The sequence below is a fragment of the Schistocerca piceifrons genome, chromosome 7 (assembly GCF_021461385.2).
Source record: "Schistocerca piceifrons isolate TAMUIC-IGC-003096 chromosome 7, iqSchPice1.1, whole genome shotgun sequence".
Taxonomy (NCBI): Eukaryota; Metazoa; Arthropoda; class Insecta; order Orthoptera; family Acrididae; genus Schistocerca; species Schistocerca piceifrons.
This window is the reverse complement of record NC_060144.1, coordinates 115,903,625-115,931,407: the sequence shown is the minus strand read 5'-3', so window position 1 is coordinate 115,931,407 and position 27,783 is coordinate 115,903,625. Positions and strand designations below refer to the sequence as shown.

The following is a 27,783-nucleotide window of genomic DNA, read 5'->3' as shown; positions in this document are numbered from 1 at the left end:
AACGCAGTAAATTCGTATTCGTGAAAAAGGGTTCTAATCTTCTTCCAGGAGTTACGCATTTGTATTTTTCGGTGGTTTCCCTACACAGCTTAAGGCAAGTGCTTGGTCGGTTCCTCTCGAAAAGATACGGCCGATTCCGTTCTCCGTCGTTCCTCAGTATGAGTTTCTGGCCGCGCGGGATTAGCCGAGCGGTCTGAGGCGCTGCAGTCATGGACTGTGTGGCTGGTCCCAGCGGAGGTTCGAGTCCTCCCTCGGGCATAGGTGTGTGTGTTTGTCCTTCGGATACTTTAGGTTAAGTAGTGTGTCAGCTTAGTGACTGATGACCTTAGCAGTTAAGTCCCATAAGATTTCACACACACAGGGTATGAGTTTGTGCTTCGTCTTTCATGATCTCGTCTTTACACTACAATCTTTCTTACCTCCTTGGTTCCTTTCTCTTTATTGAATTACGTCACCCCGTAAACAGTGCACTATCGTATCAGCTCCCAATGGTGTCCGAATGACTTGAGGTAGGACATACGCCGATCTTTGTCAGTTATATGTCGACTTTGGTTGAGGGGTCACGGTGACACTCCGCCGCTTTCGGTGGCGGTATCGCAACGCGACAGACGGTAGAGTTGGGTAGTGCGTGTCTCCACTTCAATTGCTCATGACTGTATACAGTTAGGTAAATTAAAATTATTTCATACAGCCATGGCAGTCACATCATGCTCGTAACTCTCCACTGTATGTAACTGCAAATGATGCTTACAGTGTTTGTGTCGGAACTGAGTGGTTAACGTTTGGGAAATAAAGTTGATCGAATCCGACGTCAGACTCTGCAAGTCATGCCGACAGGTTTTCAGCTGACCAGGAATTGTATGCAATCATCTTTTCCATTATTGTGTTGATGCATATTCCTTAGACCTATTGATTTTCAAACGACTGCCGCTATTGACGCCATAGCTAGTATTTCGATTACAATTTAGATTTTCGTGTTTGTGAGCCATCCAGTTGCTGTTGTAGGAGGAGTTTTACATTTGTTCACTCTCATGTTCTTTATGCTTGATTGAATTTCTCCTTTGAACCAAACACTGCCGTAATAACAACGCCGTATGGCCACCGTCTTGGTGCCAAGTCTTCCCAATTGAACGCCACTTTGCTGACTTACGTGTCTGTGAGCCAATAGCGCCTGGCGTACTCAGAGGGTACCCATCTAAGCAGTAATCGGACCCGAGGTTTCTTAAGGTCGGTTGTAGGACGAGGACCGATTTTTCCAATTCTGCTAGTTCGTTGGCTCTAGTGCCTGGTGTCATATACTATTACCTATCGCCAACTGCAAGCCTATTCCCTGTCTTCAGTTTTGGGTTGAACTCAGGACCTGCGAAAACTGTTGGCAACAGTTTCCTCAATCTTATCAATTCACTTTAAAGGAGAAACTTAGTATCAAAACTATGGCGCAGCTTCCCAAGTTTGGCTGGTGATGGCACATACCTCTTCTACATTTCTGATGTAGCGACATTAGGCACTGTAGTAGCTCAGCTATTTAGAGCGAATTCTTCCTTGACATTGCAGTCATTCTGAATGGGTAACATATTACGTTCATACATTCTATAAACTTCCTTACCTTGTTATACGTAGGTTGGCGTCTCAGCTTCCTAAAACATTGTTTTAGATTTCACTTTAAACAGTACAAAACCTACTCTCTTCCTCCAGTACCTGTAAAATATATAAAATGTCTTCATTATACTCTGAATGTAATAAATGCTTGCAACTGATTTTGTCTCTTGATAGTTGTGTCGATGACATAAAGCAAAAGCTTCAAGTGCATGATTCGATTTATCATATGTTATTAAACTCAGTGAGCATGTCCAAACAGCTTATTTAAGTCGGAGATATACACAAGAAATATTGTTAAAATTCTGCAGTAGTACCATGACGGCTTGCTGAATGTCAGTATCACTTGAGAATAGCCTGAAAATTAAGTGCTACCTCACTGACTGGAAAATGGATCACAGATTTCTGACTGTGAATCAGAACACGTCAAATTTTACGCTGTGTCCCAGAGCTCAAACCTGCGCACTTACGAAGGGCTTTGGTGGGAGACGATTCACAACCAACATATACATTTATCACACTCTTAAGGGCTGGTTGAAAGGATTGACACAGATTTTTGGCAACAGGTTATAGGTATGTTTTACTTAAACTAAAAAATATACTACATCATTCTTTCCTTTTACTCTAAGTTAATGTCAGTATCACAATAACTGTTTGCAGGTAGTTAACACGATCATGCCTCCATACTTCGGGGTGAGGTTATGCAAAATGAACCCCCGGCCTGACCTGTCTCCACTGAAGTTCATCATGTTCGGAGGGTCAGTGATGGACCCTGCCACGCAAGCGGAGGTGCAGAGCAAGTACAACGTCACGGTAGCGCAGGTGTACGGCATGACGGAAATGCTCATGACCATGGGCTGCGACTATACAAAGCCTACGCCGCTAGGTTCCGTGGGACAACCGAGGCGGAACGTCGAAGTCAAGGTATGTGCAGCTCAAGACTTTCTGTCCATCAGTACTCGCTCATTTGTTATACACAAAAGACTAATCCGGGTAAGTTATCCTAGCATCAGCTCTTTGATTACAAACTTTTCCTTCAGTTTACGTACTCGTGAAGTAAGTGAAGTCATTTCTTTGTATTAGTCTCTTATTCCGCTTTTCATACCTCCGTAGATACAACTCCCACGAAACATTTTTAAAGGCAGAGAATACTTAGTGTGAGTAGTTTGATATAGGAACATATGCTTTTATAGAGTCGGAAATCGTTCATTTCTGTTACGAGAACATTAAAATCGAAGCAAGTCCCTAACTCTTTCGCTAATATTACTACTTATGTTATTAACTGCGAATTTCACTGTAATTTCAAGCACCATGGGCTATGTACATATGGTATCTACCCAGAAAGTTCCCAAACAAGTTCTCCAACAAAACCTGCGATGTGAGGTGAAGCAGTTAGGCTCTGGAAAAGAAGTCAAATACAGGAACGTTTACGGCAAGCAGGTGGCCTGCCTTGACCTACTCGCTTTTCCGCGAATACTGAGATGGCCTCTGACGGGAAATGTGAGGTATAGACACCAAAATCTTGATGAAAACACATTTATTTACTTTCCAAGAAATCGACCACTTCCATCAGGCTGGGTGGATATTTGTATCGCGTTTTAAAACCGGGGTTTTTTTAATTAAAATACAGAACGTAGGTACGTTTGAACATTTTATATCGGTTGTTCCAATGTGATACATGTACCTTTGTGTACTTATCATTTCTGAGAACGCATGCTGTTACAGCGTCATTACCTGTAGATACCACATTAATGCAATAAATGCTCAAAATGATGTCCGTCAACCTCAATGCATTTGGCAATACGTGTAACGACATTCCACACAACAGCAAGTAGTTCGCCTTCCGTAAGGTTCGCACTTGCATTGACAATGCGCTGACGCATGTTGTCAGGCATTGTCGGTGGATCACGATAGCAAATCAACTTTCCCAACAGAAAGAAATCCGGGGACATCAGATCCGGAGAACGTGCTTCGACAACTAATCCACCTGTCATGAAATATGCTAATCAATACCGCTTCAACCGCACGCGAGCTATGTGCCGGACATCCATCATGTTGGAAGTACATCGCAATTCTGTCATGCAGTGAAACATCTTGTAGTAACATCGGTGGAACATTACGTAGGAAAGCAGCATGCATTGCACCATTTAGATTGCCACCGATAAAATGGGGGCCAATTATCCTTCCTGCCACAATGTCGCACCATACATTAACCCACCAATGTCGCTGATGTTCCACTTGTCGCAGCCATCGTGTATTTTCCGTTGCCCAATAGCGCATATTATGCCGGTTTACGCTACCGCTGTAGGTGAATAACGCTTCGTAGCTAAATAAAACGCGTGCAAAAAATCTGTCATCGTCCCGTAATTTCTCTTGTGCCCAGTGGCAGAACTGTACACGGCGTTCAAAGTCATCGCCATGCAATTCCTGGTGCATAGAAATGTGGTACGGGTACAATCGATGTTGATATAGCATTCTCAACAAAGACATTTTTGAGATCCTCGATTCTCGCGCAATTCGTCTGCTACTGATGTGCGGATTAGCCGCGACAGCAGCTAAAACACCTACTTGGGCATCATCATTGGTTGCAGGTCGTGGTTGACGTTTCACATGTGGCTGAACACTTCCTGTTTCCTTAAATAACGTAACTAACCGGCGAACGGTCCGGACACTTGGATGATGTCGTCCAGGATACCGAGCAGCATACATAGCACACGCCCGTTGGGCACTTTGATCACAATAGCCAACATCAACACGATATCGACCTTATCCGCAATTTTTTTTTTCTTTATTGTAATTTTAATCACCTCATACAGGCTGGATGTCAGCAGCATATTACGCTGCTCTTCAGCTTTAAGTGGTACAATAAGATATATAGGTGACACAGACAATACAATAAAAACGGCGGGCAAAAAATTTAGATACAAAAAACAATAAACATGAAGCCTGTGCACGCTGGACGATAAAAAAAAAAACACCAACACTTGTTGCCACGGCGCACATAACACGGATGACTGCGAGGGCACACGTGAACAGTGGAGGCGTGACGGCGAAAGAACACTAAACACAAAACGAAGGCACACACACGAGGCACTGATGGTGATGATCTCCGGCGCGCGAAAGTCCACTGAGCGTGTACGAGTCTGGGGACCTGCCAAGAGAGGATGAGGGGGGTGGGAGAGGGAGAGGGGAGAGCAGAGATGCCATGGGCAGGGGATGATAGGGGGAAGGAAGGAAGGGGGAGGGGAAGCCTGGGGGATGAGGGTTGGAGGAAGGGGGCTGGGGGAAAAGGAAAGAGAAGGGAGGGGAAGGGAGGGCGGGTGCCTAAAGGAAAGGACATAGGAAGTGGGGGGACAATCAAAGTTGATAAGAGGGGTAGATGGAGGGGAGGAGGACCATCAGGGAGGGGGAGCTGGCGGAAGCCACCTTGGGAGAGGGTAAGGTGGAGAGATGGAGACCAGGTGGGACGTGGGAATACAGGCGCGGCAGCAGGTGGGGTTGGCAGAGGATGGGCGCGACAAGTGGGTGAGGAGGATCGAGTTTGCAGGAGGTGTACAAGATCCGTATCCTTTCAAGGAAAAGGAGGAGGTGGGGGAACAGAATGAGATCGTACAGGATCCGCGTGGGGGAGGGGAGACGGATGCGATAGGCAAGGCGGAGAGCATGGCGTTCAAGGATTTGAAGGGATTTATAAAAGGTAGGGGGGGGGGGGTGGAGATCCAGGCCGGATGGGCGTAACAAAGGATAGGGCGGATGAGGGATTTATAGGTGTGGAGTATGGCCGGAAAGGAGCTTGAGGAGACAGAGTCAGGAGCGTGCCTTGGCTTGGATTGTCCGGAGATGGGGGTCCAGGAGAGTCGACGGTCGAGGGTGACGCCAAGGTACTTAAGGGTGGGGGTGAGGGTGATAGGACGGCCATAGATGGTGAGATAGACATCAAGGAGGCGGAACAAAGGGGTGGTTTTGCCTACAATGATCGCCTGGGTTTTGGAAGGATTGACCTTGAGCAACCACTGGTTACACCAAGTGGTCAACCGGTCAAGATGGGATTGGAGAAGGTGTTGGGAGCGCTGCAGGGTGGAGGCAAGGGCAAGGAAGGCGGGGTCATCGGCAAACTGGAGAAGGTGGACGGGGGGTGACGATGGTGGCATGTCCGCCGTGTATAAAAGGTACAGAAGGGGAGAGAGGATGGAGCCTTGGGGCACACGTGCAGAGGGAAAAAAGGTGTAGGAATCTGTGTTATGGATGGTGACGTAGGAAGGACGGTGGGAGAGAAAGGAGCCGATCAGATGGACGTAGTTAATGGGAAGGATGAAGCTTTGGAGCTTGAAGAGGAGACCGGAATGCCATACGCGGTCATAAGCACGTTCGAGGTCCAGGGAGAGGAAGATTGCGGAGCGACGGGAATTAAGCTATTCAGAAAGGAGATGAGTGAGGTGAAGGAGAAGGTCGTCGGAAGAGAACGACGGCCGAAAGCCACACTGGGTAACGGGAAGGAGGCGGTGCTGGTGGAGATGCTGGTGGATGCAGCAGGTGAGGATAGATTCCAGGACCTTGCTGAAGACCAAGGTAAGGCTGATGGGACGGTAGGAGGAGGCGGCGGACGGCGGTTTACCAGGTTTAAGGAACATCAGTATATGGAAGGTTTTCCACAGGTTGGCGTAGTAACCGGTGGACAGGACTACATTGTAGAGCCTAGCCAGGGTGGAGAGGAAAGAGACAGGAGCTTCACGAAGGTTTCACTGGTTTCACTGGTTTCCAGTACTTGGACAACATTGCACTCACAGAACTCAATGCCCCTATCACTACACAGGATCTCATTGCTACACTCCGCATGAAATACAACACTGCTCCTGGTCACGATCATGTCACCTACTGAGTTCCGTGTGTGCAATGTTGTCCAAGTACTGGAAACCAGGCACGAGGGGGGGGACAGAGGTGTCAGTTCGATCGCGGACATCCGGGAAGAGGGAGTAATCGAACTGGGGATCATTGGGGATGGAAAAGACATTGGAGAGGTAAGAGGCAAAGTGATTGGCCTTACTAAGGGTGTCAGGGAAGGGGTGATCATCATGGAGAAGAGGATAGTAGGGGGAGGGTTTAGTTCCGGTAAGGCGACGGAAGGCTGACCAGAACTTGGACGAGTTTATAGGTAGGGTAGCATTTAAACGGGTGCATGTCTGTCGCCAGTCCCAGTGTTTCTTAGCCGCGAACAAATTTCAAATGTGTCGCTGGAGTTGCCGGTGGCGTCGGAATGTGTCCGGGTCATGTGTGTGGAGGAAGGCACAGTAGAGATGGCGGGATTCATGGAGGAGGAGGACGGCCTGTGGGGGTAAGGTAGGACAGTGGGGGTGGATGGCGACAGTAGGGACGTGGGCCTCCACGGCGTCAGACAAGGTCTGCTGGAGAAAGGAGGCGGCATGGGTTACATCGTCAGGGTGGTGGTAGATGAAGGGGTGGCTATCGACCTGGGTGGAGAGGGTATCCCGGCAGGCATTCCAGTTGGCACAGGAATAGTCATGGACGCACTATGGGGGAGGGTCATTACGAGGGTCGGGGTGGGGGCGACGACCATCTGAAATGGTGAAGTGGACAGGGAGATGGTCGCTATGAATAGGCTCCAGGACATCCACAGTTATGTGGCCAAGGAGGTTAGGGGAGGAAAGGATAACATTGGGAGTGGAGTTGGATTCGGGACGGGTGTGATGGGGGATGGGGATGAGGTCGCCTTGAAGGGAGGAGAGGAACCGATGCCACCGCCGTAACAGGGTGGCGGAACGACTATGGATGTTGAGGTCGGCGGCGATCACGTAGGAGGAGAAAGTATGGTCAATGTGGGGGAGGAAGTCGAAGGGAATAGGGACGTTATGGCGGACATAGATGGTGGCGAAGGTGACGGTAAGGCCGGGGAAGAAGAGGCTAAGGATCAGGTGTTCAGTGGGGTCGGGAAGGAGAGGTTGGAGCCGAACCGGGATCTGGCAGTGGTGACCAATGGCAACTCCACCACGCGCAATCGGGATGGGATTATCGGTGCGGTGAAGGAGGTAGGACGACATGCGGACGGTGTGGTGGGGTTGGAGGAAAGTTTCATTGAGGAGGAAGGCATCCACACGGTGGGTGGCAAGGGTGTGCAGGAAGAGGTTCTTGTTGGCGGGAAGGGAGTGGATATTGTTGAAATGGATATGGTGCTGTCGCGCCATGATAGGGATTTAGACAAGGGTTTCAAGACGGGAGAAGGTGAAATGGGCCTGGTTGTTGGAGTAGGTGGCATACATTTTTAAGTGAAAAATGGAACGGGCGGCGAGGGCGACCTGTTGGAGGGTGTGAGGGCGCTGGAAAGGGTGGACGTTTTGTAGGACAATGGTGAGGAACCTGATGATGTCCTCAGCGGTGGGGGGGGGGGGACGAAGGGAATTGCCAGGAGGGGTGGGGGCGTCCAGAGGACGGACAGGGATGGTGAGTTCAGGAGTGGTCGGAGGGGGCCGGGCTTTACACTTTTGGGAGTAGGTGGGATGGGGGAGATTGCAGGTATTACAGGAGGGAGGGTATTGAAGGTTAGGGCACTGCCGGAGGAAGTGCGCTTGCCTACAATGCGGGCAGGTGGGGGCCTCGCGGCACTCGGCTGTTGGGTGTGCGTTACAGTGCAGACGCCTTTGGCAGCGCAGGGATTGAGGAGCGGAACAGGAGGGGTCGACCTTATAGCGCTGGTTGAAGAGGAGGGCACCCTCCTTCAGGAGACGGTCAATGGAGGGGGCGTCCTCGAAGAAAACCCGCATAAGGCGGGTGGGGCCGGCCGAGTTGAAAATGCGGCGGACCGCCCGCACCTCCAGCGTGGGATTCGCCTTGAGCACCGCCAACACCTCCTCCTCCGTGATCGACGGACTGAGCCGAGTGATCACGGCGGTGAGGGTCGGCGGGCGACGCGGGTGTTGGGGTTGGCTTTTCTGCAATTGGTAAACGGTCCATTTTAACACGGGTAATGTATCACGAAGCAAATAGCGTCCGCACAGGCAGAATGTTAAGTGATACGACATACTTATACGTTTGTGACTATTACAGCGCCATCTATCACAAAACGAAAACAGTGGTCCAACTAATTCATATTTCTTTACGTACTACACGAATATGTAATAAAAAATGGGGGTTCCTATTTTAAAAAACGCAGATGATATCGGTTTGACCTATGGCAGAGCCATCTAGAGGGCCAACCATAGCCAACCATAGCGCCATCTGGTTTCCCCCTTCAAGCTAGACGAGTTTCGTTATTTGTAGCTTTTTCGTTTGATGCTTATTTCGTGAAATACTTGGCCCGATCACTATCAATGGACCACCATGTATAAGGTTAAAATATCATGTGCGCACTGAACGTAGACTGCCTTCTGTTCAACAATATCAAGTAAGAAATATTGATATTGACGCGAGAGTCAAAGGCGGTGACACTACACATTTTTATAACATACGGTCACACACTGAGGTGACAATAGTCATGGAGTAACGATACGTACAGTACATACACAGACGCTGGTAATATGGCGCATACAAGACATAAAAGGGCAGTTCATTGGCGGAGCTGTCATTTGTACTCAGGTGATTCATCTCGAAAGGTTTCCGACATGAGTCTGGCAGCGCAACGGGAATTAACAGACTTCAAACTGGAGCTAGACGCATGGGACATTCCATTTCAGATATCGTTAGGGAGTTCAATATTCCGAGATCCACAGTATCAAAAGTGAGCTGAGAATACCAGATTTCAGGAATTACCACTCACCATGGAGAACGCAGTGGCTGACGGCCTTCACGTAACGACCGAGAGCAGCGGTGTTTGCGTACAGTTGTCAGTGCTAACAGACAAGCAACACTCCTTGAAATAACCGCATAAATTATTGTGGGACGTATGACGAACGTATCCGTTAGCACACTGCGGCAAAATTTGGCGTCAATGGGGTATGGCAGCGACGGAAGTGCCTTTGGTAACAGCACGCCTGTCCTAGGCTGGCGACCACGTCGGTTGGACGCTAGGCGACTGAAAACTGTGGCCTACTGAGATGAGTTCCGATTTCAGTTGGTAAGAGTTGATGATAGGGTTTGAGTGTGGCGCATATCCCACGAAGCCAAGGACCCAAGCTGTCAACGAGGCTCTCTGCAAGCAGGAGGTTGCTGAATAATGGTTTGAGCTGTGTTTACACGAATCATTGGCTGGAAATGGTTATGTTCGGCTGCTTGGAGACTATTTGCAGCCTTTCATGGACTTAATGTTCCCAAACAGCAATGGAATTTTACTGACTGGCAATGCATCATGTTACCGGGCCACAATTGTTCCCGATTGGTTTGAAGAAATTCTGGACAGTTCGAGGGAATGATTTGGCCTCCCAGATCGCCCGATGTGAATCCCGTTGAACACTTATGGGACATAACCGAGAGGTCAGTTCGTGCACAAAGTACTGCACCGAAAATACTTTCGCAGTTATGGACGGCTATAGAGACAGCATGACGTCGAATTGCTGTAAAAAGCTGGGCTAAAGGAGGCCCGACACAAAATTAGGAGCTATCCCACGATTTCTGTCACATCGATGTATAAGAACATAGAAAAAAAGTTTATTTGAATTTTTTATGTAATATTATATAGTAATAGAGAAACATACAAAAAATGACAGACACAATCAGAAAAAGGAGATTCAAGTTTTACGGTCGTATTTACAGAATGAATGATAGGTTGATTAAGGAAAAATTTAATGTCATTTATAAATTAGAAAACACCACGGGATAGCTGGAAGAGACAAGAAAGGACTTGAGAAATCTTAGGCTACTGATCAATACTGTAAAATTTCCTGTCCACCACCCTCGGAGGGTTCCTGTCATAATCTAAGAAGGTGATGTCAAATGAACAGAGGCAGGTCATCAACCACCGCGTGAAGTAGTTCTGGGAAGACAAAAAGAAAAAAAACATTTACCTTTGTCTTAGATTGTAAACGGCCTACATTGGCTGAATTCTATTATTAAAAAAATATAGTAATCAATGGTAGGGTTCCTACACTTACCTTAGGATCCACTTAGCCACTATAAATACACGAAACCCTCCGTTACCAAATTTACCTTTATTGTAATTTTAATTAATGTGGAAGCCACAAAAACACCAAACATGGAGCCAAATGTACGCATCTAAAGGCTACTTAAAAAAGCAATGAAATCACTTAAATTTATTTCCACAAGAGGATAATACAACGTCCCAATTCGGACCCCGGTAACACATTTTACTGACATTAAATATAAGAGGATAAATAGTCATACACGTGACGAGAACAAATGAATAACGCTATCAATCTTTACAGATGAGAATACGACTATATCCACGAAGGTTCGCGCCCTGGCAAGGGAGACACTTAACTTCAACATATAAGGTAATTGCAGTAAGCCCTAATTCCACTCGACAAACGCAGTAACGATACAAGCGAGACAAATGTATTGAAGGAGGATAGCCGGATGTGACGTAGTAAAAAGGGCCACTATCAATTCCGCCAGGGCGCGACCCCCGTGAACACGTTAGTTTCAGCTACCTGCAACATACACACAGTCATTTGTAGCTTCTAAAAAACAATTTACATGAAAAGGCACAACGCGTAACACACTAATAAAATATAAACGACTACTTCACAGAACTAACTCTTTAGACAAAGCAAACAGCAAAATATCAATAACACGTAAAATACTTCTAACCTATAACAAACTAAGGTACCACGTAATAGAATATCAACTTGAGCTCCTAGAATACTCAGTTTGACCTGCCTGTTTATAGGTGTTAAACTCAACAGAGTCAGCTTAAGCAAACCCGCGAATACAAAACTCGAAATGACAGGAATAATGACTGAAGCCACTGACAATGTTAGACTGCCACACAGAGGAGACAATAGTAATTTACAGAGGCACACAACCGACCTTACACCTCCCATTTAGTATAATCAGAATAAACAATCTTGTGTATAATAATTACTTACAGTACGATGACAACCTCGGAATAACACTTATTACCTAAGGTAGGTGCTGGTATCGAAAGGCACCTTTAGTAATACAGAGTTCGAGTGTATTCACTTATTGGAAGGGTTTCAACTTTACATCCCTTTCCACGTAGCTCTCTGTTAACACACTTCTATAACTTCTGCAACTAAAGAAGGGCATATAAATGCACATATAACTGACACAGATTGCAGCAGAATAAAACAGTACCTTACTATGGCGCAAACGGCTTCATTTGCTTCACACATGGGATATCTTCGCCATTCAGTAATTCCGAAATGTTTTCAACAACGCGTGAGAGCAAGACGTCGCCGTGGTATCAGCTATTTACTCCACGTAGTTACCTGCACAGACACGAGGCAGACGAAGCGTTTTCACATGCAACAGCGGCGAGCAGAACACATTTCCTCCGTCACGGCATAGACACATCTCAATTTCAATGGCCAGCAACAAGAACCTATACATGCCCTCGCAGCAGAAAAGCCCCAAAACACAGCAGTGCACCACCGCGATACCAAACCCGAGGTCCCATCAAATCACCGCCTGGATCTCTCGCTGACCCTGCCCATAGCGTACTGGCGTCGAACCACAGGCCTTACGGTAAGTCGGCCGGGGTGGCCGAGCGGTTCTAGGCGCTACAGTCTGGAACCGTGCGACCGCTACGATAGCAGGTTCGAATCCTGCCTCGGGCATGGATGTGTGATGTCCTTAGGTTAGTTAGTTTTAACTAGTTCTAAGTTCTAGGGGACTGATGACGTCAAATTTTAAGTCCCATAGTGCTCAGAGCCATTTGAACCATTTTTGAACCTTACAGTAAACGTCAAGAAGCCACCTCCGACCCCGCGAATCCACACCGCTGTCTGTTTTCTCTCCCCGTTAATCACCTGACCACCGGCCTGAATCGCGGAACGCAAAGATGGTGGGCCTATAATCGTTGGCAGGGAAGCCATTCTAAGTGCGAGAACACTGGCGCCAGCCGCGCCACGGCTGAATTAAGATAATCGTAGATCATTACTCACGTTCAATTTCAATCGATGTAACGAATAATTTTGGTTCTGGGGACGACTGTGTGGGTGCTGCTCAAAACCCATTAATAAATTTTAAACAAATTCACTGCCTCCCTGATATACCACCAGTGCCTCCTACTAATGGCCTGCTGGTGCTCACACACATTGAAGTATCAAGCGTTGCAAAGCCTGTGCGGGTCTGTCACTCAGGCGTACATACATCTACAGACATGACGGTTTCATTCTTCACAGAACTATTCCATCCTGTCAGGTGGCACGCGTCGAACGCCTCCTACGTGGTGACTAGTTGCTCATCGGCAAGTCTTCCCCACACTGAAATAATGCATGCAGTTTTAAACTGAACGCCAATTGATAATAATACCGTAAAGCGAGTTTGACGTGGTGTCCCAGCTATAAAGTAACGGTGTGTGCTGTGTGCAGGTGGTGGACACCCAAACGGGGCAGGCACTGGGCCCCAGGCAGGAGGGCGAGCTGTGCTTCCGCGGTCCAATGGTGACCCGCGGCTACTACGACGACCCCGCCGCCACAGCTGCCGCCATCGACGCGGATGGCTGGTTCCACACCGGCGATGTCGGCTACTACGACGACGACGGCTTCTTCTTCATAACCGACCGCATCAAAGACTTCATCAAGTACAAAGGACATCACGTAAGTACCGTCTCTCGTAAGCGTAGCGGAAATAACGCACGTCGATAATATCTCGTATCTCTCTCGGATGTGATATTACCTGCAAGAGAATTGCGTCACTGCTAAGTCAAGTTGGATGGGCGCACGACATCTAGGTCTGAAGTACGTCTCGCTTTATAACTCGCAGCTTAAAGCCCACTCACACACGTACTAATGCACCTTCAGGTGCGGAGGACAATTAGGCAGTTACACTACTGGCCATTAAAATTCAACACCACGAAGATGACGTGCTACAGACGCGAAATATAACCGACAGGAAGAAGATGCTGTGATATGCAAATGATTAGCTTTTCAGAGCATTCACACAATGTTGGCGAAACCTACAACGTGCTGACATGAGGAAAGTTTCCAACCGATTTCTCATACACAAACAGCAGTTGACCGGCGTTGCCTGGTGAAACGTTGTTGTGATGCCTCGTGTAAGGAGGAGAAACGCGTACCATCACGTTTCCGACTTTGATAAAGGTCGGATAGCAGCCTATCGCGATTGCGGTATATCGCATCGCGACATTGCTGCTCGCGTTGGTCGAGATCCAATAAGTCTTAGCAGAATATGGAACCGGTGGATTCAGGAGGGTTATACGGAACGCCGTGCTGGATCCCAATGGCCCCGCAACACTAGCAGTCGAGATGACAGGCATCTTATCCGCATGGCTATAACGGATCGTGCAGCCACGTCTCGATCCCTGAGTCAACAGATGGGGACGTCTGCAACACAACAGTTCGACGACGTTTGCAGCAGCATGAACTATCAGCTCGGAGACCATGGCTGCGGTTACCCTTGACGCTGCATCACAGACAGGAGCGCCTGCGACGGTGTACTCCACGACGAACCTGGGTGCACGAATTGCAAAACATTTTTTCGGATGAATCCAGGTTCTGTTTACAGCATCATGATGTTCGCATCCGTGTTTGGCGAAATCGCGGTGAACGCACATTGGAAGCGTCTATTCGTCATCGCCATACTGGCGTATCACCCGACGTGATGGTATGGGGTGCCATTGGTTACACGTCTCCACCGAGACGTTACATTTCAGATGTGTTACCACCCGTGGCTCTACTTTTCATTCTGTCGATGCGAAACCCTACATTTCAGCAGGATAATGCACGACCGCATGTTGCAGGTCCTGTATGTGCCTTTCTGGATACAGGAAATGTTCGACTGCTGCCCTGGCTAGCACATTCTTCAGATCTCTCACCAACTGAAAACGTCTTCGTCAATGGTGGCCGAGCAACTGGATCGTCACAATACGCCAGTCACTACTCTTGATGAACTGTGGTATCGTGTTGAAGCTGCATGGGCAGCTGTACTGTACACGCTATCCGACTTCTGTTTGACTCAATGCCCAGGCGTATCAAGGCCATTATTACGGCCGGAGGAGGTTGTTCTGGGTACCGATTTCTTAGGATCTATGTATCCAAATTGCGTGAAAATGTAATCACATGTCAGTTCTAGTATAATATATTTGTCCTACGAATACCCGTTTATCATCTGTAGCAATTTCAATGGCCAGTAGTGTAGTCATTTACTTTTATGCTCCATGTATCATTTTGCAGGATAAATCGTCGTAATGTGAAATGAGTCACTTTACATTCATATTGCAAATTGATTTGAACTTCTGTTTGTACTCTAAACATCACCATATAATTCTTTTCTTCCCCGAAATAAAAACAGGATTGAGTTAGCAGTTCCTACCCTCCATTGCACATTACAAACATAGAAATTCCTCTACGGAATAGGAGGAGTTGTCAGGGAGAAAAGTTCTCAATTTATTTTCAATTTCTACCTTGCTGTCCGTTAGACATTTTGTATCACTGGATAGGTAGTCAAAAATTTTTGTTGCAGCGTTGTGCACCCCTTTCTGTGCTAAAGACAACCTTGATGTTGAGTAATGAATGTCATTTTTACTTCTTGTGTTGTAATTATGTACCTCATTGTTCCTTTTGGACTGTAGTGGATTATTTACAACAAACTTCATGAGGGAATAAATATACTGTGAAGCAGTAGTCAGAATGCCCAACTGCTTAAACAGATGTCTACAAGACGATCGCAGGTGAGCACCACGTATTATTCTTACAGCACGTGTTTGGGTAATGAAGACCTGCTTTCTTAAAGATGAGTTACTACAGAACATTATTCCATATGACATTACTGAATGAAAATAAGCAAAATACGTCAAGTTAGTAAGATAAAGATGAAAATGAGAGACTGCGGGTAGGACCGGGGGCTGAGCTGCAGCTCCAAGAGGGAGTAGCGGCGCGACTCAGTCAGGTAAACTAAGGAATGTCATGCATGATTAATCTGATGTTTTAACTCTGGTACGCTTGAAAGCTAGTTTTATGTTGACATGATTAGTGGACATATGGCTGAGGCGCCGTATTTCAGCGGATAATACAAAGCAGGTGATCAAATGACACTATACTCAGAGGGAAAAGAAACTTCAGACCGGTTCGTTGCAGCTTCAAATCCTTGTTTGGCCAGAGTCGTTTAGATATTTTCCCGCGTTTGTTATGTATTCCAGGCTAACACCAAAATTATACCTTGAACAATGGTGTCTCTACTTTTCCTTTGTTTTACGTCTCCAAATTACTTTTGGAATGACCTGAGGTCAGCAGAATTCTTTGTCGCCTGAAAAGGACGATGCCTTAATTTTTTTTTTAATGGAATGCTGGATTTTTTCTTTTTTTAATGTCCACGACTACACTAACTGCGTTTTCTCTTCCACTGTACAATGGGTTACCCATGTTTGTTAACCTGTCGAAGAGTTGTTGTGTTGTGTACGACTTGGTACACAACAGTAAGGAGACGTGGACCTCAGAGTGGTGTGGCAACTGCCGTCGCAGGAAAGCATCACAGGGGCAGAGATGATTAGCGAAGATGTTAACATCGTAAAAAGAAGATTTAATTAACTTGTATACCCTCAAGGACACCAAGACTCATTACAAATTATGCAACGAGTAACAGAGACAACCTATCACAATGTCAACTAACAAGGGGAGGCTACATCGTTTGGAACGCGGATTTACTGAAAACTGCGTACACTCGTAGTACTCCATGAGGACAACAAAATATGTAAGCAGTAGCGCGTACTTCTCAAGCGTTACTAAGACGATCGCAGATAATTTTGGTCGTCAAATATATATCTGTGCGTGGCCATTTTTACCACGGAGCGGCTGGAGCCGAGTGGTCCCGCCACGGTAGCTCAGCGTCTTCGATCAGAGCGTTAGCTACCCTTCCTAAAAAAAAAAAGCCGGAGCGAACGGATCAATGAACAAAGTTAACGGGTGTCATCGGACGTTCGTCCTGAACAAATTCAACGAATAATATAAAACAGAACTTAAAAAAAAAGTGGTTGGCGTTCAAGCCGCTGGATCGCTGGATCGAATTCCGTTCGTCAGTATTTTTTTTATTTTCAACACAGTCATTTTATTTACTATTTATATTACAATTGATATAATGGAAAAAATACGTGTAATCGGATGAACTTTTATTAAAGTTACAATGTTATTTGGCAGTCTACTAATTTTTATTATCACAAATAATATAATATTCATAACTATCGACTAGTAAACGACCAAACGCATAAAGTGATACTGAAAATGTATGCTTGTCCGTGTCTTCAAACTGCTCGTATTTAATCGAAAGAGAAGGAGAAATTGCTTCTCGGAAGACGCTATTAAAATGCACTCGATACTGCATAAGTAATTATCTGCGCCGATTTTTAAGGAAATACTGCGTTATGCATGGGTTGCTTCGAAATTATCGTCTGAAAGAGAGGTTTTTGAAAATGTTAATGAGGTTTCTTTTTCCACGGAAAACGTCAAAAGACCTTGCGTACGCGGAAACGTAACATTTATTCAATGCAGCTGGTGCCGTTTAACTTAATGTTTCCCATGTTTTTACGAAAAATACCATTCTACAACTTGTGCTCGTAGTGTCGAAAGCGACGATTAATTGTACATTTTCCGAAAGCCGTCTGCGCCGGTCAAAACTTGGAGGTAACAAGTCGTTTCGGGCTCCTTCCAGGTATAAGGGATTTCTCAAAATCACGGACAAGCATACATTTTCAGTATCACATTGTGCGTTTGTTCGTTTACTAGCCGATAGTTATGAATATTACATTATTAGTGATAATAAAAATTAGTAGACTGCCAAATAACATCGTAAATTTAATAAAAGTTCATCCGATTACACGTATTTTCTCCATTATATCAAATGGTTCAAATGGCTCTGAGCACTATGGGACTTAACATCTGAGGTCATCAGTCCCCTAGAACTTCGAACTACTTAAACCTAACTAACCTAAGGACATCACACATATCCATGCCCGAGGCAGGATTCGAACCTGCGACCGTAGCGGTCACGCGGTTCCAGACTGAAGCGCCTAGAACTGCAGGGCCACACCGGCCGGCCCCATTATATCAATTGTAATAGAAATAGTAAATAAAATGACTGTGTTGAAAATTAAAAAAAAAAAAAAAAAACAGACGAACGGGACTCGATCCAGTGATTACGGGGCTGGAACGCTAACCACCGCTACATGGTAAAAATGGCCACGCACAGGTATATATTTGACGACCGAAATTGTTCAAATGTTTAAATGTGGGCGAAATCTTATGGGACTTAACTGCTAAGATCATCAGTCCCTAAGCTTACACACTACTTACCGTAAATCAGCCTAAGGATTAACACACACACCCATGCCCGAGGGAGGACTCGAACCTCCGCCGGGACCAGCCGCACAGTATATGACTGCAGCGCTAAAGACCGCTCGGCTAATCCCGTGCGCCACGACCGAAATTATCTTGCGATTTTCTCATTAACGCTTGAGGAATACGCCCTACTGCTTACAAATTTTTTTGTCCACATGGAGTACTACGAGTGTACGAGGTTTGCAGTATCCGCGTTCCAAACGTCGTGGCCTCCCCTTGTAAGATGACGCTCGAAGTGCGAGTGGGGCAGAGGCTCGATGCCGCTGACCGTCCTATATTACAGCGGCAGAGGGCTCGTAGTCCAGAGCATGCCTCAGTGGGTGCACACCATGGGGTTCGCCAGAACTCTGGCGACCGCTATCGCCGTCAGGCGGATACTTGAAATTCTGTTGCTGTGACTTCTATGGGGTGCAACCGAAACGTCATACCACATCTTGACGCTTCCGCTCGAAATAGGCGGCTAAAATCGTGCTGCAGCTCCCTCTGTAATTATTTCGACGTCTTTCAGAATTTCAGCTACAGCTCCATTCCACCGGATCAAAACATTTAATCAGCTTACACGAGAATAAGTCGTAGAGCCTAAAGGGGGAAACATAATAATACAAAGATAAGTTGGGGAGACAACATTTCAGATGGTTTATAAAATAAATCAAGACAAACTGCAATGTAGCTAAATCAAAACACATGAGTGCAGCAAGCAAAGGAACTGGAAGGGAGGCAGTGTTACTAAACATTGATTGTGTGCAGAGCTGCCGTCAGTAATTTTGAAGACCCGGAAAAGAATGGAGTTAAACTGAAAGGTAAAGATAGGGATAGTTTATTACCTACAGAATACGACAAGTTAATAGCAGGAAGTCTGAATTACTTATAGGATTTGTACTTCAGATAAAGAGGTGGAGGAGGCTCGTAAAGCAAGTAGGTTGCGATCAAGTATTGCGATTAGAATTTAACCGCATACTAAATGATCAGATATCAGATAAGGCAGAAACAGCTGTAGATGTCAGACAATGAAAAGTTACACATTCTTACCGCTCTAGTGTTTTTGAACACTGATTTGAAATTGTAGGGCTGAACAATATCCCTAGTATGCCGCATGGGGTATGATGTTGCTGTTGTGGTATTCAGTCCGAAGATTGCTTTCATGTAGCTCTCTGCAGGAGTCTGTCCTGGACAGGTCTATCCATTTCTGAATTAATACTGCAACCTACATCCATTTAAACTTGTTTGCAGTTTTCGCTCCTTGTTCCCACCTTCCGTTTTAACCCCACCCCCTCCCCCAGTCACTTTTTCTTTCATTACAAAACTATCGATTCCTAGATGCCTCGGTATGTTTCGAATCAGCTGATCTGTTCCTTTAGTCAGCTTGGCATAGAAGTGATGGAGAAACTGAAAAGATTTGCTCTGTGCTCTTGGAACGGAATGAAGTCGACTGATAAATTACTAAATGAAGAGACGGTGTAAAAGGAAGGAAGGAACAGCATGAAGAATCATCACCAGATGATAATTAAATAATAGATACGACGTCCAGGAATATCTGATCCGATTTGGTATCAACTTCTAGCCTCCAATTGAATCCAGAAAGTACTGTACTTGTACAAGTGGCTTGCTATTCTCATGGACAAGTGGAACGACCATACATCTCTCTTACACTACTGGCCATTAAAATTCCTACAGAAAGAAAAAATGCAGATGATAAACGGGTATTCATTGGACAAATGTATTATACTAGAATTGACATGTGATTACATTTTCACGCAATTTGTGTGCATAAATCCTGAGAAATCAGTACCCAGAACAACCACCTCTGGCCGTAATAACGGCCTTGATACGCCTGGGCATTGTCAAAAAGTGCTTGGATGGCGTGTAGAGGTACAGTTGCCCATGCAGCTTCAAAACGATACCACAGTTCATCAGGAGTAGTGACTGGCCTATTGTGATGAGCCAGTTTCTCGACCACCATTGAGCAGACGTTTTCAATTGGTGAGAGATCTGGAGAACGTGCTGGCCAGGACAGCAGTCGAACATTTTCTGTATCCAGAAAGGTCCGTACAGAACCTGCCACATGCGGTCGTGCATTATCCTCCTTAAATGTAGGGTTTCGCAGCAATCGAATGAAGGGTAGAGCCACGGGTCGTAACACATCTGAAATGTAACGTCCACTGTTCAAAGTGCCGTCAAAGCGAATAAGAGGTGACCGAGACGTGTAATCAATGGCACCCCATACCATCACGCCGGGTGATACGCCAGTATGGCGATGACGAATACACGCTTCCAATGTGCGTTCACCGCGATGTCGCCAAACACGGGTGCGACCATCATGATGCTGTAAACAGAACCTGGATTCATCCGCAAAATGACGTTTTGCCATTCGTGCACCCAGGTTCGTCGTTGAGTACACCATCGCAGGCACTCATGTGTGCGATGCAGCGTCAAGGGTAACCGCAGCCAAGGTCTCCTAGCTGATAGTCCATGCTGCTACAATCGTCGTCGAACTGTTCGTGCAGATGATTGTTGTCTTGCAAACGTCCCCATTTGTTGATTAAGGATCGAGACGTGGCTGCACGATCCGTTACAGCCATGCGGATAAGTTGCCTGTCATCTCGACTTCTAGTGATACGAGGCCGTTGGGATCCAGCAGTGCGTTCCGTATTACCCTCATGAACCCGCCGATTCCATATTCTGCTAGCAGTCATTGGATCTCGACCAATGCGAGCAGCAATGTCGCGATACGATAAACCGCAATCGCGATAGGCTGCAATCCAACCTTTATCAAAGTCGGAAACGTGATGGTACGCATTTCTCCCCCTTACACGAGGCATCACAACAACGTTTCACCAGGCAACGCCGGTCAACTGCTGTTTGTGTATGAGAAATCGGTTGGAAACTTTCCTCATGTCAGCACGTTGTAGGTGTCGCCACCGGCGCCAACCTTGTGCGAATGCTCTGAAAAGCTAATCATTTACATATCACAGCATCTTCTTCCTGTCGGTTAAATTTCGCGTCTGTAGCACATCATCTTCGTGGTGTAGCAATTTTAATGGGCAGTAGTGTAGATGGATGATGGTAGCCTCCCAGTAAGATAAATTCAAGGAAATTAACCCTGCTACCTACATGCCCCATTTTTTAATTTTATTTCAGTTACTATAGTTGCAATTGCCTTGCCAAAAACTTTTTCTTTACATGAATGTGTGATGTCAAGCTTCTTTTGGACAAGTCCGAAAGAATAGACACCACGCATTCATATAATTGGTTCTCCTCGATGGGCAATGAATTCACCAGCTTCAGTGCACAGCTACGTTCGACCTCCTGTGGGCATTTTACCACTCGGTCAGTTTGTTTTCTTCTCAGAACAATTATTGTAGTTTGTTGTACATCTAGTTATTTAATGCTTCATATATTTTATCTAAGTTCAACAGTTTTACATTGGATTTTCACTTAAACAATTCCTCTCACTTAAATCCTAAACAAACATTGATAATTGTCAACTGCGATACTCTGAAGATGCACTAGTTCAAAATCTTTGATCCTACAAGATAATTCAAGGCCACCCATATTGATCTTTCCACCTCGCGATGGCGTAACTGTTGAAACCCGGTTTTTAAATTAAAATAATAATACTGTAGACTATTACACAAGGGTCGAGTGTGTTTTCATTGATCATAAATAAAATATTCTACCAAGATCTAACAGGTCCGTCAATGGAAATACACATTTGTCACTGTGTGCAATACGCTGTAACCCCACTCTCTGTAGACACCAGGTGTCTCGCCATCACTGGAGAGAGAGAGAGAGAGAGAGAGAGAGAGAGAGAGAGTGTGTGTACATTTTCCTTCTTGGTGGTTACTCTGCAGGTGCCATCTGCGCAGCTGGAGGCGCTGCTCTGCCGACACCCGGCCGTGCTGGAGGCGGCGGTGGTAGGGGTGCCGGACCCTCTGGCTGCAGAGCTGCCCAGGGCCTACGTCGTGCTGAAGCCAGGCGAGCCCGTCTCTGAGGACCAAGTGGCACACTTTGTCGACAGTGAGTACGCTGGCCTCCGTAGTGCAAAGTAATGGAGCGCCGTACTGCTCTGCCATAGGCTGCAAATTTGTCGGCTGTATTCTTCGTGGCCGGCCGGAGTGGCCGTGCGGTTCTAGGCGCTACAGTCTGGAGGCGAGCGACCGCTACGGTCGCAGGTTCGAATCCTGCCTCGGGCATGGATTTGTGTGATGTCCTTAGGTTAGTTAGGTTCAGTTAGTTCTAACTTCTAGGCGACTGATGACCTCAGAAGTTAAGTCGCATAGTGCTCAGAGCCATTTGAACCATTTGAACCATTTGAACCATTCTTCGTGATCACATATTCATCTGTTACATATTCCGCGCTTTAGGGCATGCAGCTCGGTTATCATTACTTTTATCTATGGTGGTCTGTCAGAAAACCGTTGCTTGTGAAGGTGAGTCCGTGACGTGCTACTCAGAATAAAAGTGTGCGCTTATTCTCTGATATGGGAGAAACTCCCCATGCCGTGATATATTGTGATGTGCAAAGACTGTACGTAACTTTTGACGTAGCACATAGAATAAGGGTACTGAGAATGGGTGATTTTTCGTGATGTTTCACGGAGTAAATCTCCTCGGGTTTTAAGTTGAATAACATTAACCTCTTCAAGCGAAGCTTCGACTTGCTTCCTGTTCATTATCTTCAGGCGAAGCGAGAAAATAAAGAGTAGAAAAGTTTCCACAGGACGACGCTATTACTCGTCTGATAGCCCAATAAGTTTCCATCCACAAAATTTATCCACATTAACAAATAATGTACTACAGACGTAACTGAGCTAGTTATTAATAAATACAGAGCCACGCTGTGGAACGTTAGATATCACATTGATTACGTGTCAGGTGGATGATTATCACAACAGGTGGCAGTGTCGAAAGGTAAAGAAACTAAGTCTCAGAATACAAATATCTGTGACAGCGAAGATGTGACACAGTTCGTTAAAAGGGTCTGGTCAACGCCAAATACGTTTATTTACTGAATAGGAGATTTAATTTGCTGCGATCCTGGATGTAGATATAGGTGACAACGACGCGTTTTGAATGTTTTGTCGAACTGCCAGACACGCGTATGTCGCAGTTGATGTACAAGCGTTAGCCGAGCGTATATGAAGAGGACGTGAGAGTAAGCGAAAAAAGGCTAGTTCATGCAGCATGCGGAAGTGAATCCTGCGTCGCTTTGTGTGCTAATGGAACGGGGCCATTAGCTAGCAACTGCTTAAAACTTTGGGTCATTCGCGAATCGAACTTAATGTTTCCAGTAGCTCCGTGTTGAAGACCGTTTACTTCTCGTGACCCTAGGAACTCAGCCAATTTCTGTGTATGGAGAGCTGGAATTATAATAACTTCTGGAGTTTTGTCGGAATTCTACTAAACTTAGACAAATTAAGTGTACAGAAAGTTAAACCTATAATTATTTCGGTAAATGTCAAAAAACTTTATTTTGCATTCGGTGACACGATTTACTGAACGTTATGATAACACAGACTTGCTTAATATTACTTTTAAGTCGTGTTTATGATAAACACGTTCTGCTCTCAATACGTTGACACCCAAAGCTAACTTACTGGTATTGACGAGCATTTGGATGAAAATAAACTTTATTAAGTCGAACTTTAAACTGCGTTTCAGCGACAGTTTATATGGAGTGGTATGGAGCCACTTATACCAAATTTATACGGAGATATTTCATCATTTTGGACGAACTTTAATTTAATAAAACACATATTGAGTGGATTTACGGCCACTTATAAACTGAAGACGAGTTAATCTCGACCACACGCTGTCCCAAGGGTTGGTGATGAAACTAAGAATCGATCCCAATAATAATAATATGAAAATCGACCATCAATACGGTTTTATTACAAAATGCACCACTTTTAAATTGTCCCTTTAGCGCCCTTCTGTGTACGTCATCTGTGAGGCAATCGGTTTGAATTTCACGGTAAATAGCTGCCCACGTTTTCTTGACACCTTATAGATTAAATCTGCGTGAAGTTACGCCACTTATACCAAATTTATACGGAGATATTTCATCATTTTGGACGAACTTTAATTTAATAAAACACATATTGAGTGGATTTACGGCCACTTATAAACTGAAGACGAGTTAATCTCGACCACACGCTGTCCCAAGGGTTGGTGATGAAACTAAGAATCGATCCCAATAATAATAATATGAAAATCGACCATCAATACGGTTTTATTACAAAATGCACCACTTTTAAATTGTCCCTTTAGCGCCCTTCTGTGTACGTCATCTGTGAGGCAATCGGTTTGAATTTCACGGTAAATAGCTGCCCACGTTTTCTTGACACCTTATAGATTAAATCTGCGTGAAGTTACGCTTCGAGCTCAATCGTTCCTTGACAATAGGTGGATGTTCTTTAACCGCAATATTGCAAGAGGAAATAATTATATCCAGAAGCTGATGGTATACTGACTTCGACTTGAAAATTTTAGTAGGAGTAAAGCTGGGTTCAGGAGCTCAATGTGTGGCGTTGCAACTAGGGCTGACGTTGGGACAAGAGCGGGACAGTGGAGCCCAGAGTAGGATAGGATTTTGGAAAGATAAAATACAGCCTAGAATTTATCGTCTCGTCAGTAACGTTTCAAACCGATCCTCCCCAAATAACATCGTTTCGTATGAAAATCGTCTCCGATTTGACGAAGGAATCCAATGCAGCTATACAGTATGCTGAAGTAAATAAGGACTTTATAGCACCAGGTAGAGATCAATACGCTACAGGACTGGCCAGTATTTTATCATTTATACATCATTAACAACGCCAGCAACGGCTTTTTTAAAGAAGCATCCATGCATTTCTCTGATACCGTAAGGTAAATTATGCTAAACCAAAGTCAGGATGGTTAGACTGCACAGTCGGAATTAAAAGTATTACCCACTGGGATGCTTCTCTCTGTAGCGAATCACGACAGTAAAAGCTTTACTAAGAGGTGAGTTGCATCGACTGTTCTCAAAAATAATTTTTCATGGAGACCCAGTGCACACTGATTAATCGACGTACTTCGTCGTCATATCGAAGAAGGACCATGATATTACGTGTGTGTAACACATTCAACTTAAAGAGAAAGGACCACTGTGGTATAGAGCTGTAACCGGTCAACAGAATTTTCCAAGGAAACAGAATTTTACAAGGAGTTTAGACAGATGAAAGTAACTGGATTTTGTAGAACTGTTATACATGTTCCCTCAAATTACCAACTAGTTCACTTACTGTCACGTCGTGGATCTTATATCGTCTGCAAAGCCTATCTTCGAAACGAGCCAAATCCTTGTGAATATGAACACGTCGAGATATGAAGTGAGTCGATCACACGAAATCTGGCAGTCCTGAAGTAAATGAGAGACTCAAATTTATTGGCAGGGTAATGGGAAACTATAGTTGGCCTATTACAGGAATTATTTATAACACTAGCATATTGCTCAAATATGAGGTATACATACCGTGCTAGCCGGCCGGAGTGGCCAAGCGGTTAAAGGCGCTACAGTCTGGAACCGCACGACCGCTACGGCCGCAGGTTTGAATCCTGCCTCGGGCATGGATGTGTGTGATGTCCTTAGGTTAGTTAGGTTTAAGTAGTTCTAAGTTCTAGGGGACTTATGACGACAGCAGTTGAGTACCATAGTGCTCAGAGCCATTTGAACCATTTGAGCCATACCGTGCTAACAGAAGACATGTAGTATTTTCGGAGAACGGCGGCACGAAACTTCGTAGACTTGTTTGACTGACTTTAGAAAGTGTAACTGAAGAGCGAGAAAATCTTAATTGTCGAGAACTTTAAGAAAGCTGACGTGTATCACTCGAAACATGCTTGGAAAGTTTCCAGACGTTGCATTCCACTCATGACAGCTCGCACATCCGTGAGTGGAACGGAAACAAAAAGTAACATATGGCAAAATAAAACACACGCCGTCTCATATTTTATACTGAATCACAGTATACATATGCAGTATTAATGTAGAGGATAGTTTTAGAATTTTTTTAAACCATAATAACAGATATTTCTTACTTGCACATTGTCATATTTTAAGACGTTTATTTTTTTTAACTACTGGCATATTCATTTATTAAATCCCATTGTCTTTTTATTTATTGTAGGTCAAGTTTCTGATCACAAGAAATTACGAGGCGGAGTGGTCTTCATCGACAGGCTGCCAAGGACTGCTGCAGGAAAAATTTCTAAGAAGCTGCTGATAGAAGAACTGAACAAACGAGAAACTACAGTGACAACTAATTAACTTACTTGGACAATTATGCCACTAAATACGTACGTGAGGGGTGCAAGGGACAGATTCCTTGTTATACCTTGCGTATGAGCTATTTCGACGTCACACGTAAAGTACCTGAAAAAAGTGAGCTGGTTTGTTGGGTGTAATGACTTGAGGAGCATATACTTCTTCTGAAGTGTTTATTCTCATCACTGTGGCTTATTTATAATATTCTGCTCATCGACAATGTGCTTTAACAAAGACAGAAGAAGCTACTTGGACTTTTATTTTCTGTACAGAATTTTTTTTATACTGTAGAATTATTTGAATAAAGATACGTTACTTAATTTAATGTATGACCGAAGCAGATTTTTGTTGTTGTTTTGTTTTAGGACGCAGAACCAACTGAGGTCATAAGCGCCCGTATCATAATCTTAGAACACTAAGAAGTAAACGAAGTTAAAAGAGACTGAACGTTAGTCCCAGTCGACGGAAGGAATGAGAGCTAGAATCTAGGACTTCCCTTTGCAGAGAAGTCAACAAAACACGCCGTACAGACAGTGAAGGTCCCGAGCCAGAGATTAAATGTCCTTCACCTTATTACTACGTCGTATAAAAAGTAAAACGTGGTCGACAACCCGCGAGTCTTTCGCTTAAGCAGCCGATAACTCAGACGGCGAACATGCACTGGAACGTGGGCTGTTACAAAAAGGACATTCGGTCATGAAATGGCGAACCGTCAAAAGTTCATGACAATGAGTACAAAGTCGTGGTGGATCACCACTTAGCAAATGCAGATCGTAAAAAGACAGTGGCCAATAAGTAACCTAGCTAACGAGAGTACCAAGAGGTCGGCTATACCTGTAGGAGAGGTTTAATTCCCCATAGCCTGTTCCCTTGAAGAGAAGAGCAGTGTTGCTGCCAAAGTGACGCGTTCTGCCGGCAGATGGCAACACGGAGAGTAACCGAAGGAATGGGAGAGCTAATAGGCAGAGGTAAGAGGACTGCAGCCTTGGCAACAGCGTCAGCAACCCCATTTCCCGTCAGACCGATGTGGTCAGATACCCTCAACAGCGAGTAAGTGGAAGACTTGTTGGACCCGTTGCACTAATGGACAGTTTACAGCACTCAGAGACTCTGAAGGGCATTGAGAGAATTGGAGCATATGACACAATTAAAAAGCCTGTGTCGCTGGATGTCGTGGGTGGCCTGGTAGAGGCTGTAAAAATCGAGCAATGTTCCGGAAACTGATACCTAAAATGATCGATGCCAGTGACGAAGGCACACCTCACACCGTGATCAGTTTTAGAATCATCAGTGTACACCAAGGTTCCGTAGCTAAGTTGCGTGCGAAGGTCGCGAAATTTAAAGCAATAGATCGAATACGGAGCAGTTTCCTTAGGAAGCGAATGAAGTCCAAGATAAACAAGGGCCGCCACACGAATCCAAGGTGGTGAAGGGTTCACATCCATTGGGAACGTGGAA

At 45.2% G+C, this 27,783-nt stretch overlaps 1 protein-coding gene across 1 annotated transcript in view; it reads left to right on the top strand.

The window, feature by feature from the left end:
* Positions 1–26,328, top strand: part of LOC124805489 (luciferin 4-monooxygenase-like) — a 33,468-nt gene extending 7,140 nt beyond the window's left edge. The window contains exons 2-5 of the mRNA XM_047266053.1: positions 2,257–2,520; positions 13,056–13,283; positions 21,887–22,052; positions 26,189–26,328. Of these exons, the coding sequence (XP_047122009.1) occupies positions 2,257–2,520; positions 13,056–13,283; positions 21,887–22,052; positions 26,189–26,328 (798 nt within the window). The remainder of the gene's footprint in view (positions 1–2,256; positions 2,521–13,055; positions 13,284–21,886; positions 22,053–26,188) is intronic.
* Positions 26,329–27,783: the final 1,455 nt, after the last annotated feature.